Below are 13215 nucleotides of genomic sequence, written 5' to 3'. Positions count from 1 at the left end.
ATTGAGTGTGAAGTTAAACACATTATTTAGTTAAAATTAATACATTTATGATGACACTTATACATAAATATGTATACTTTTAGTATAAATAGCTAAACATTTAATTAAATAGTTTATTATTAATCAGTTAAATGTAATAACGGTGCATGGGTTTTTACGGCAACTTTTTTGCTTTTATTTTGAAGGAAACAGTCGTCTGTTTCCGGTGTTGTCCTCTTGCTAGCTTGATGCAGCTGCACCCCTTCGCTTTTCTTCTGCAGTGCAACTTGCCACCACCCACTCAAAACAGTGCGGAAATACCCAGATGACGCACTTAAAAGCACCCCCAAAAAATAGGTTGTGAGTGGGAGAGGCAACAGCATAACTTTTGGCTTTAGTCATAACTTGGAGAGAGAGTAAGTCTGGATCCCCGGCGGCTGGCCTACGCAAAGATCTGTTTTCCAGGCCTTGTCATAAAGTAGTATCAATAAACATGTAGGGGTCCTATCTCTTTTAATCATTGTTATTTGATCGTTACTGTGTTCGTCCAACTGAATACAATCATAAAATACTCTTAAAAACAATATAGCCAAAACGTCAAGCATGAAATTCACATTCCAACCAGAATAAGGCGCTGTAAGAGAACTAATCAGCATCTGCCCTCATTACCAGCACTGTGCATTCATCCCCTGACTGATAACATGTAGTGAGTGGACCTTAAATATCTCTCTTTTTTGTTAACTTTCCCACAGGTTTCTTAATGTCAAGCTTACTTTTGTGTTAACAAAAGTGGATCATGAATACCAACAATATCTGATCTGGTTTTTCGTACAATGTAGGCTACCAAAAATGAAAGAGGCTTAGATAAAACATTGTTGCAAACATGTTCAACTGAGGTACATTTTTTATAAATATTTAGTGAAATATTACAGTAACTTGCAAACGCCCTGGCTATACTGACGCCTTTAGGTACTGTCGGAAATCATAATAACGAGTTGAGAAAACAACAACAAAATGCAAATATGAAGGTGGGAATTGTCCATTATATTTTTTTTTTGGAGTGTCCAGGTTGTCCCCCTGTTTGTCTCACAGAAACATGCTTCCACTGTTTGAAGTAGTGCAGATAGGTGGTCCGTAAGTGACTTTTAAATGCTATGTGTGTGCTGAGAAAGGCCTCTGGTCCGGATGAACTGTGATTCATCCATGTATTCACTGTACTCACTGATTCTATTCATAGTGGTGGGGTAACTTTGATCTATCATGTGAATGTTACATTGTATGTCAGCATACTCTTAGAAATATAGTTAAGAGATGAATACTTTGAAATCATCTGCTAATTGATTTTGCAATGGCTGTATACACAAATGAAAAAGTATATCCAGAAATCTAAAATGCCACACATGCGTTCTGGTGAGGAAGATTGTGAGATACGGTTGAACGCTCTATATCATAGTGGATAGATTTAACTATCATTTAAAAAAACACTGGTAATGTCCTTTCTGGCTGATTAAAACCCTCACTTTTCTCCTTTTCATAATGGGAGCTAGAGAATCCGAGGGGCATATAAATGTATCCTATGGTCCTAAACGGGAAGCTTGCAAAATGCTGTTAATGCCGTCCAAGTTTTCTTAATACATCTATGCCTTTAAGGTTCATTCAAATCTCCTCACTTTTCACATTGTTTTCTGTAATGGGAGCTAGAGTATCCGAGGGGCCTGTAAACGCATTCTAACAGTCCTAAACGGGAGGCCTGTGGTGGGAGGAGGTTGGCGGTGCGTTTCTGTGCAGTGAGGCGGTGCCTGCCCTGCCTACTCTAGACTGCGGCGGGCACAGTTGTTAGCTACAGAAATGGCGGAGGGGGAGTTGGACGTTGACTCGCTGATTTCCAGGCTTTTGGAGGGTAAGTTTTCAATAATTCTACATTCATATTTATGCATTTGTTGCGGTTTTAACACCTCAAGGATGACTTCGGTTTGGTTGTGACAAGAGTCGACAAGAGAAAGGCCCGCTTCAGAGTATCCCGTTGTAGGAGTGAAAAGGACTCGTCCCGTGTATTTGTTAAGGATGAAATCATGCCTAATGGCACGTGAGACTTTTCCTAAATGTTGTGAGAGTTAAAGTGTGAATTCACGATTGAATGGTACCAAAGTTGTAGTTCGAGGACTGTTGTTTGTAGGCTCCCCCCCCCGCCAGGTCGAGTATGGGAGAGAACACCAGACCAACCTTTAAACTATCTATAGAAAATGATTTTAGCCTTGATTAATGTCGCAACAACGCTAACTTGGATTGCACCATTAGAGGTGTCATCACGTTGGCATGTACCACATACAACACGAGCTAAAAAAGCGTATACTAGAGAAAATAAAGTAAAAACGGCTCTTCTATATTTCCCCCCCCAAGCTTTTCACAACAAAGTAGGCTACACCATGGCGGGAGGGTGCTCGTGGGTTTATATCACTTGTTGTTGTGTTTTAAACCAAAGTGAGGCTTGGTGAATTCTAAGTATGACGAAAATGTCAGTGCAAGTGTCTGTCTCTGAAGACATCTGAAATCCTGGTTCTAGTATGCATATTAATTGTTGGCCCACGATCATAAGAAAACTAAAATCTAACCGGGATTTGGCATAGGATTTCTTATCTGAAAAGAGAAAGCACGTTACATGTTATTATGGTTATTATGGTTATTATTGTATTGTTATTGCTGAATGTAATGTTTACACAAGCCACATGCCTTGATGATATGTCACTTTAAATAGATCGGCGGAGTTTGTACCCTGTAAGCATTTCAAAAGAAAGTTTGTTTCTATTTTTTTTTCTATTTTTGTAATTCCATAGCCAGTATTTTTAAAATATACATATATCGCTATGTATGAACGAGGATTCATCTTTAAAATTTAGCATTTATTCCGTTAAACACTGCATTTATTTAAGCTTTTATCCCTCAAAGGTTTTAACATTAATGTAACTGATGGCAGATAATCTTCTGATTTTTAAAAAATTATTATATTAATATATTTATCAGTGATAAAAGAAGAAGCATTTTCAGTTTAGCTGTGGATGACAATAAATCAGAAAACTTCTATCTACGCTGGTAGGCATCAACCAATTATCGGCCTGGCTGATTATCGGGCCGATATTTGCCAATTTACAGATTATCTGTGTTTTTATTTGACCGATAACCGATAAATTAATGAATTAAAAAGTGCGCTTCTTTGGTTTTGCTACAGCTGTTAGCAGTCTGCCACTCCTGCAAGCGAACTGTTAGCACTTTAAAACTTTAGAAAGCTATTTTAGTTTTTTTTTTGTACTTTGTATTATGTTTAAAGTTTCAGTTTTATTAAATAATTGCTTAAAGCATTTAAAGTAACTTTTGTGTTGGAGTTAATTTACAGTAAAATCATTTCGGTTTCAAACATCTGTTCCATTAACTACTAATCATCAAAAACCAGTGTGGATTGGCTCAAACCCTACATGTCTGGATATAGTTTTGTTCGTTTGAGACTGCAAAAAGAAACCGGAGTCCCTTTTGAAGACGGTGTTGCTCATACACCGTTGTTATGTGTTGGATATCGCTGGATTGTTAGCAGTGCTAAATAAGGGATTGTGACAGACCGTAACGGAGCTGCTCCAGCTTCTCTGCCTTTCTCTTGCCTTTCATTGTCTTGAGACAGTTGTCCTTCAGTGTCTTCAGTAAACGTGTGGAACAGCTGAGGGCAGCGGTGAACACTCATGATCAATTGTCGTCACACACAGATTCATTCAGTGGCCTCAAAAAAATCAAAATCGAACACATATGTACACACAGTTTGGCAGCGTGTGCTAATGGATGATCACAATGTGGATCAACATGTCAGTACAACCTAATCTTGTGTGTGTGTGTGTGCGTGTGCTGTTAAAGTAACAGCAATGTAAGCCTGTGTTGTCAGCTGGGCACGGCATTACTGTAGCTAGTTAGCTGGCTGTATATTTAGTTGCTTTTGTTATATAGCGGTGAGGAAACTGAAGGGATCTGTCCCTAAAGGCTTCCAGATGTGAGCTGTGAATTTATCCAACCATCCATCTTCTTTCAGCCACTTTCTCTTTCCGACTACAGCTAGTTTGTACACGACCGGCGCATTTTCTTTTGGTGTTAAAATACCAAGTGATTATTTTCAATACTAATTCATCTGTCAGTTATTTTCTTTATAAGTCGTTTCATCTGTAGAATCTTAGAAAAAAAATGTGATTTGCTAAATCTCAAGTTGACATGTAAATAGTTTCTCGCAAACAGCAAGAGTTGTTATTCATCTCTTCTGTGAACAAAACATGGAACAACCTGTGTCATATCTGGTAGTTAATGTTTCCTGTTAAATGTGAGGGCAACAAAGGCAAACTGGGACACTAGGTCACATATTTGGTCCATACACAGGCAGACACAGGCTACATACTTGGTCTAGAGCTGGGTGATATGGAAAAACTCACATTACCACGATATTCTTCACCAATAACCTCAATGGCAATATTGTAGGGTTGACAATTTGTGCTTTCACAAAAGTATACATATTACTAGATTTTTGATAAATAATCGTCAATAATGTAGAGCAATGTAGGCAAATAATAGAACTGCTAGACCATTCTGGAAAGTTTAGAAATCCAGTTACTGTAATGTAGTCTTTAAAATCGGAAAAAGACAACACATACACCATATTACGATATTCAAAATCTAAGACGATATCTAGTCTCTTATCAAGACATCGATATGATATTGATATATATTGCCCCACCCTAACTCAAACTGTTCCTCTTAATCTGAAGACTTGACCTTTCGACAACACAAAGACCTCTCGCAGGCTTTTCTTTACTGATGAATCCTGGGTAGTTATCATCTTAGTTTACTTAACCAGATCACATCTACAGCCTGCTTATACTTAGACCTTTGCTAAATGGCCTTTTCCCTGACTTTCAGTTCAAGAAGCTCAGGTTTTCCCTTTGCCACACTAGGGAGTCTTTTCTTTCTGCAGGAAAAAGGGAACTTCTTCTTAAAGTAGGACATGAGATCCGTTTCCGCTTTAATAGGGGGTTAAGCTCTCACTTTTTCAATGAGCTTTGGTGCCAGTGGGGAATCTACATACTCATGCACACAGACGCACTCACGGAGAGCTCTGTGATCTCTTATTAAATGTCAACCGGGACAGCTGTCCCTGGTAGAGATGTGCCTTCGCTTTAGGTGACGCACACGGGTGGAGAATGTAAAAAAGGGGATTGGGTTAACTACAACCCTATTACGGGAGGAAATGATTATTGTTTCATCATATTTTATATCACACAACATCTGTTCTCCTGTAACTATAACCAGCAACAACAACAAAAAAAGTGGGGATGGTGTCATCACCGCCGTAGTGGCACGTCACCTCCGGTATTGCGGTGGTGCGATAATCGTCGCAGCGCTAATTGTCGGCAAGCTTATGTGCTCACAATGACAATGTTAACATGGTCATGTTTAGCGGGTGTAATATTGGTTATGTTCATATTTTCAATTTATCAGTGTTAGCATGCTAACATTTGATAATTGGCACAAAACTCAAAACCAACGCTTCTTCATCATTAGGGCCAATGTATACGTCTGCGTTAAATCGATGCCACGGCTACGTTTGTAGGTGTGTAGAGACACAGACTCTATGCCGCAGCCTGAAATGCAACAAAAATGTAACCATATGTCGCGGCGACACAGATCATTACAACTTTGATTGGTCCACTCGGCCGTGGCTTGGTAACGGTGTATTTCCCCCCCCCCCCCCGACTCATGTTCTGGTTCTCCTTCTTCATAAACAACATGAAATCAAGGAGAGGGTTAACTTTTCCTGCTACAGATCTCCCAACATGGTCTGAAAGCACAGGGAGACACTTTGTTTCTCTCACTATGACTCTAGAGTTGCTACTCGCTCCGAAGCTAATAATAATCACTGTCACTCTCTCACTCCCTCTACCACACACACACAGACACACGCGCCAGCCCTGCTATTCTCTTAAAGAGATCGATGCACGCACCAACGCACAACTATAAACTTCAGGCCACTTACGTATGCTACGGCGAAAGCTCTGCATTGAGCCTCCGCACAACCCAAAATCCCACTTAAAGGGTAACTACCATTTTTTTTTTCTTCAACCTGGACCATATTTCCCATGTTTTTTTGTCTTAAGTGAATAATGGGAACATCAATCTTTGACATTGGTCCAGTGTTAAGAAAGACGGCTGCAGTCGGCAGCGGCGAAGCAAGCTACAGTGTAAGTTAATAGAGCAATTGTCCAGCTTGTATTTATATTCACAAAAGTGCTCGTTTTACCACTGACAGGCTCACATTAATATTCAAAGTGTCTGACAATATTCTCTCTGTTGCATTATTTCGCAGATACACTGAGAACAGGGTCACAGAACCAGCTGTGTAAAACCCGGGCGTTGTGTAGGCAAGAGACTAAGGCTACAACTTGTGATTATTTTCATTGCTGATTATTTCCTCGATCAGCTGATTAGTTGTTTGGTCTATACAGCTGTGAAAAAGTGTGGATCTGTGTTTCTCAAAACCCAAGAGGAAGTCCTCAAATGTCTTGTTTCGTTCACAATTCAAAGATAGTCAGTTTACTGTCACAAAGGAGTGAAGAAACTAGAAAATATCCACATTTAACAAGCTGGAATCATTTTTTCCAGAAAAAATACGACCCAAACTGATTAATCGCTTTTCAAAATAGTTAGCGATTAATTTAATTGTGTAATAATGAATTCATTTTGCAGCTCTATAAGAGACCCATTTTCCAATGTATACAGTAAAGTGTGAGTGTGTGGACATACAAAGACACACATCCACGTGTCCTCTAGCAGTTGTTGGTGGAGGGGTTGACGCGCGTTGTGTAGCCAACAGGCTAAACCTGATCAACTGACAACATGGTTTACAATCACAGAGGCCTCGGCGGTGGCCTCAGCGTGCAGCTTTCTGATCTCTCTGGTTTCGTTTTTCACTCTGAACACAATAACTTGTCACTCGCTGTCTTGTGACCAGTTATCTGAGTCAGAGTTGAAAGATAACCAACACAATGGTGTATAGATGAACTTACCAAAATAAATATATAAAGGCATTTGTATGTCTGCGTGCTAATATTCGGTAGTCAGAGGGGCTCCACTTGTCTAGTCCTGTCACTGGTTAATATCGGGCCTGGACGCTCCGTCCCAGTGGACTCAGTAACATGAAGCCTACTGTAGTGGGATTCATTGCATATCCGATGGCTCAACGTTTATTTTTAAAAGTACTGGGGTTTAATCCCAATGCACAGGTATTCATGACTGCCTCTTCCAGTGTGGAGCTGATGAAGAAAACCTAATTAATTGGCGGTTAGGTGTCTTATTTCCGGGGTGTGATGGCCTGTCACAATCAAGGCCACATTACATGTGGCCTTGACAGTATTGTGTGGGAAATGAATCCGCCGTCTACTGAAGGGCTGCAACTAGTCGATTAATCATTTTCCGTTGATCAGTGTTTCCCAAAGCCCAAGAAGACGTCCTCAAATGTCTTGTTTTGTCCACAACTCAAAGATATTCAGTTTACTGTCACAGAGGAGAGAAGGAACTAGAAAACTTTGGCATATAAGTAGCTGAAATCAGAGAATTTATTTATTTTTTTCATAGAAAAATGACTCATTCTTATTTAACTGATTATCAAAATAGTTGGTTTTTAATTTAGTAGTTGACATCTGATCGATTGCAAAGATATTCATGCCTGCCCGGAGTTGATTAAGAAAACATATACTTAGGTGTCTAATCACCGGGGTGTAATAGACTGTCACTGCGGTAAGAAACAATTACACTGCATGGCACTGTGGGAAATGAATCTGTCGTCTGTTGTTTTAGTTCAACTCTCAGTAGCATGTTTGAGATTTTAATATTTCACAGCAGAATCACTCCGGTTGATTCTGGCACATTTGAGCCGACGTCGCATTTTTCACATCATGGCTCAGCAGTTTGCTTCCCTGGGTTTTTCTGTTTGTTTGACTTTTCCATAACGGCTCCCTCCTTCTCCTCCTTATTAGTGTTTACTAGTGTTGTTGTGCTCTAGCAAAGCAGCTATTACAGATTTCCCAACATGCCCATGCTAAGCCCACGCCGGCCCAGGCTTTAGCGACAACAGGCCCTCTGTCTGGCCCGCCAGCACAGGTGGCCAGTAGGCTTTATGTGGCACAATCCACACCACGGCCCCATACATCAGCCAGTGAGAGAAAGGGTGAGGCAGGACGGAAAGTTATATTTTGGAGCCATTTTGGTTTATGGACAAAGACGCCAGCCAAGTTGTACCCCCGTATGGGTACATGAAATGTCTCTAAAGGGCATTTCTCCATTACGGAGCTGTCCAGGTTGTGGTTATGTCCTGATATGGAATTGTCACTGACTGTGGAACTGCACAAGTTTTTAGACAATCTGGATCCACTTTCCACACACTTTATGTAAGAAACACATGATAAAGGCCTAAGGTCAATCCAATATAAAGACTGATAGTTTATGTTAGGGTGTAACAGTACACGAGTGCCATGCTTCCGCATGTACCTGGGTTGTGCTGTCATTTCTAGTGTGTTTCTACACCTGTAAAAGAAAAAAATGTTGTCATTAATTTTTTAGATTAAATTTGCTTGCTGTAGTCAATAAGAAATTGAACAAAATGCTAATATGTCAGTAATGGGCCATTATTATTGCAGGAGACTAAAACCTGCATATCTGCAAAGGGAAAAAAGTCCAGTAAGATAATAAAATAATAAAAACATAATTTGACATTAGCCATCATAAGCTACCGGTCATACTAGACACGGTGAGGCTGTCGCAGTAAAGGGGAATTTTATTGCTTCTAAATGATGAACTTTTCATTTGTGAGAGTTAGCTTGTGTAATTACTTCTTTCAAAGGTTACATAGTTTCACTTTACCCGACGTAGGCTACCTTTGGTGAAACATTTCAGACTAAAGACCAGTAAATTGCAGACCAATTGGGAAAAGCTGTTTTTTGGGTTCAGTGGTTAGGGTAAGTGTCTGAGAATGGAATGAAAGTAAGTTTGTGTGTGTGTGCGTGTGTGCGTGTGTGGCAGAGCGAGTGAGAGAGTGACAACGATTAGCTTTGTCAGAGTCAGAGTGAGAAAAGTGTCTCCCTTGTAATTTCTGACCATGTTGGGAAATCTGTAGCAGGAAAAGTTAACCCTTGTGTGTGTGTGGATGACCCGAAGCTTCTGATTGGTCAGGATTAGGATCTATGTTGCTTTAGGTAACATGTCAAAGGCTGAACCGAAGGAGTAGACAAAGTATTCCGCTCTCTCGTAATACATGGTACGTTGGTGTCACCCTTCTTGTTTTCGTCGGCCGTGGAGAGCTGCTGCTGAGTTGCGTGGTGTGTTCAGGCTGCTGGCGTGGCATTCTGCTATGGAAACAACAATGGAGGAGCCTGTGTGGCGGGGAGTGTTCACCCCCTGGCACCAGTCGTGGCACAGAGCTCACCCAGGCTTTTCAGTTGGCTGGCGAGGCTTTTCCAATAAACCCTCTCTCCCCTCTCTATTCTATTCTCTCACTCGCCTTCTGCGTCTCCCACACTCAAGCTTTACTTTCTCTCTACATTTCTCTCGCTTGCTTCTCCTCTCCATCTCTCCCACTCTTTGTTTATTTCTCCCCCAGTCTCTCTCCTCTCAATTTCATCCCTTCTTTTAGCCCCACAAAGACAGCCATTCACACATGGCACTTAAAGGCGGACAAAACGTCCTCTGAAAATGTGAAGCCCGCACAGAAAAATGCCATCACAGTTGGGACTTATGCCTTAAGATTCTCTCCCGCTCTCCTCGCCAGAGTTGCTTTGTGCTTCTCGTTCACTGAGGGGTCAGTGTTTTCCATCCTCCCTGTGTGGGAGAGACGGAGGAGGGGAGCATTGGCCTTGTGCCCACTTGGAAAGAACAGAGACTGGAGGTGGACAGCTAAAAAAGGCCTGCCAGGGCATCTTTTTGGTGCAACAGTGACTGAAACATGCACATGTCATACCTGCTTAAAATACCTGGCTCTGTTTCACCCATTACAAGTAATTAGCATGTGTTTGTTTCCATGACTTTCCAGTTCCTCTTAGCTCTACGGAGCGTTTCAGCATCTTTTAGCCCATTGTTTTGGTATTCTGGCCCTGCAATTTATGCCTACCATCCACTAGAAGACTTTGACCAAACTTTTAAAAAAAGACTTGCTCAATGGTGTTTTAAGCCCCCAACATCGACTTACAGGCAGCGCTGTGACCGCTGATTTCAAGGCACCTAACCCTAACCATAACACTAACGCTAACCATTGCCTAACCTTACTGCCTTTCAGGCAGTAGGATTAGGCAATGGTTAGCTTGCAAGGTCACATATTGCACAACTAGAACTAGCGTTAGCTGGTAACTTAAGGGAAAGTTCGCTGATTTTCTGTTCTGCCATACGTGTAGATGAATTGCTATGCGCACCCATTGGTTGATTAATGTTCACGTGATTTAACTTCACTACCAAGTAGGGGTGTGACGAGACACTCAGCTCAAGAGACGAGACAAGAGATTGAGTTCATGAGAAAGAGACAAGGTTATAATATTCTTTTTAAGAAAACTTTAAATAAGAAATATGACTGGAAAACTAGTCTTTACTTAGAGAACCAAGGTTACAACGTAACCAAGTGTTTCATTGCAGCCGTAAACAAGGAAGTAGGCTGCTCTTTGATTTATGACCACTTTAAGAGGTGGGGAGAACATTTCTCTTTGTTTAAAATCATTAAAAGTAAGGTTAGGTTTTGCTTTCTGCCACACTGAGCCCTGCAAAAGTGAACTCCGAGGCAAATTTGGCAAACGGACAGGGGATCTTCTTTGCTTATTTAGAGGTCCAAGCCCGACTCGTCTTTAAAGCCAGATGTATTATAAGACTACTAATCTACTGGCTGCTGCTCTACACTTGTGACCGATGTCATGAGACAGTTTTACCTCAACAGGGTCACATTTTAATCTCGTCACACCTCTACTACCAAGTCTTAAAAATTACAATAACATCAAATTAGTTTGATTTTGTCAGAACGTCAAGACGGGGAAAAGACATGACTGGGACTGACTTTTATGACCACCTTACACCAACTGATGAGACGACGGGAGCACCCCAAATCTGGCAAGACCCCTGATTTCATTCCGATATTGGAAAATAGTCTGCGGCAGTGGAATCGCTGCAGCAGGCAGCTGTTTTTGGCAAGGAAAGCGCTCTGAAATCCCCAGTACCCAGTGGAACAGACAATGTTAGCGACTAGCTGGTGAACATAGTGGAGCATTTAGCAGCTAAATAGCAGGAGATCATTTCTCAAGAGTTGGTGGAGAACAAAACGGGGTGAAAAAGAGAGAATATTGGACTTGCATTCATCAGTGGGGACACAAACACAACTCCGTGTGAATGCTCATGTTGCTCATTGAGTGATGGATGGGTTTTGTGTAAAACTTTACATTTCCTAATGTAAGCTACTGAATAAGCTCGGCTCTGTCCACATATGTGTGTCCATAATGGACACTTCAATGTGAGCTGCCTGATCGGATAGTGATCAGCTATATTACCTATGCAAGTATAATTCCACCATAGGTTCATCCAAAATGCCACTTGGTTCAAGAGAGAGCCTTCTTCCTTTCTTTATATTTTCTTTTCTTTATGACATTGATGACAAAAGTGGCATTGAAAAGACGAGGGTAACCACGGCCAAAGACAAAAAATAGTGTAGTTAAAATATAGTAGGGCTACTTGATTAACTTCATTGTGAATTAATCTATTGATTATTTCTTTGATGAATCAAATAGTTGTTTGGTGTAAAAAATATCAATCAGTATTTCCCAAAGCCCAAGATGTTCACTCTTTAAATATTGTATTTGCAATGTCACAAGGGAGAGTTGAAACTACATCATATTCACATTTAACAAGCTGTAATCAGAGAATCTTTTTTTTTTCATAAAAAATGACTCAAAGCGACTAATCGATTTATCAAAATAGCTGGCGATTCATTTAACAGTTGACAACTAACCCATTCATCTGTGCAGCTCTGAAATACAGTAATAAAATATAACATGATATAATAATAATAATAATGCTGTGTTAGGCCGGTGTACAGGAATAGTGTTGATGTGAAGGGGATTACGCAGCTCTTTGGCAACGCTGCGGACCTCGACTCTCTCTGTTCTCTCTCTGTCCCGTGCAGCAACAGAGCCTCCAAGTGCCCCCCCTTTGTACTGACTTGCTCACTTCCTCCTTCCTCTATACAGTAGCGCCCATATATGGTAATGCCTTCAAGGAGAAATTTGTCCGTAATTCACATATGTCACACTCTCTCTCTGGCTCTAACACACACTGGTCAAGTGAACTCTGCTCTTTGAAATAAATGGAAAAATAGTTTACCTTCTTGACCCTTGGCAAGTAGTTTGCAATCACTTCACTTCATCTTAAGTTAGTTAGAAACTAGACAACGTGTTAGTTTGATTGTGTGTTTCAACTCGCCTACAACAACTCTGGTGTGGCTCAACCTGCAACACAATGGTGGGTTGGGCAGAAACCAAGATCCTCCCAAATTTTTAGTGAATTAACTTGGCAACTGGTGGCGGCAGGCAGCTGGACTTAGTGGAACACTGGCTCATTTGTCCTTAGAAAGATCAACCACTGTGACACAGGATAGTGGGCAGTGTTGGGCGGTAGTGCATTAAGTCAGAAGTAACTGACTATTACTGCTTCCATGGACCTGAGTACACCATCTTGGGAAATAATAATAATTTTCTAAACTAAATGATTAACTGATCAAGTTAGAAGATATTCTGTGGATTAATCATTCATGCTAATAATTATTAGCTGAAGCCTTAATTTCCTTTTCTCAACAATTGGATCATAGGTACAATAGGATGTTGGTTCAAATTGTTGCATAAATACCAGGGTGTCCTAAATTAGATGGTTATTGGTTCAGATCTGTTGAAATGTAGTTCCCTGTGCATGCTTTCCCAGTGAGGTATCATGTTAGTTTCTGTAGGTACACAACATTGTCATAGTCCTATAGACAAAGTTTTTTTTAAACTTGTTAGATTTTGATGAATCTTGCAGAGGCTCTAACCAGTGTGTATCCCAGGCTGCATTGAAGTGCCATACAGCCTGAGCTGTTTAGGTCTGAGGAGTCTGTGATCTGTCTGGAATGCAAAGACAACTCTGGGGGGGGGGGGGGGG

The 13215-nt window shown here is 40.8% G+C and overlaps 1 protein-coding gene and 1 long non-coding RNA gene across 2 annotated transcripts in view; both read left to right on the top strand.

Annotated features, from left to right (window-relative positions):
• The window catches only part of LOC117934882, a 120791-nt gene that overhangs the window by 76531 nt on the left and 31045 nt on the right, over positions 1-13215 (top strand). The window lies entirely within an intron of this gene.
• Positions 1662-13215, top strand: part of LOC117934824 (serine/threonine-protein phosphatase PP1-beta catalytic subunit) — a 22088-nt gene continuing 10534 nt past the window's right edge. The window contains exon 1 of the mRNA XM_034856846.1: positions 1662-1879. Coding sequence (XP_034712737.1) covers positions 1828-1879 — 52 coding nt within the window. The 5' untranslated portion in view covers positions 1662-1827. The remainder of the gene's footprint in view (positions 1880-13215) is intronic.

This window comes from Etheostoma cragini, chromosome 19, assembly GCF_013103735.1.
Source record: "Etheostoma cragini isolate CJK2018 chromosome 19, CSU_Ecrag_1.0, whole genome shotgun sequence".
NCBI lineage: Eukaryota > Metazoa > Chordata > Actinopteri > Perciformes > Percidae > Etheostoma > Etheostoma cragini.
Note: the sequence above shows the minus strand (reverse complement) of the source record. Positions and strands in the feature narration are given on the sequence as shown.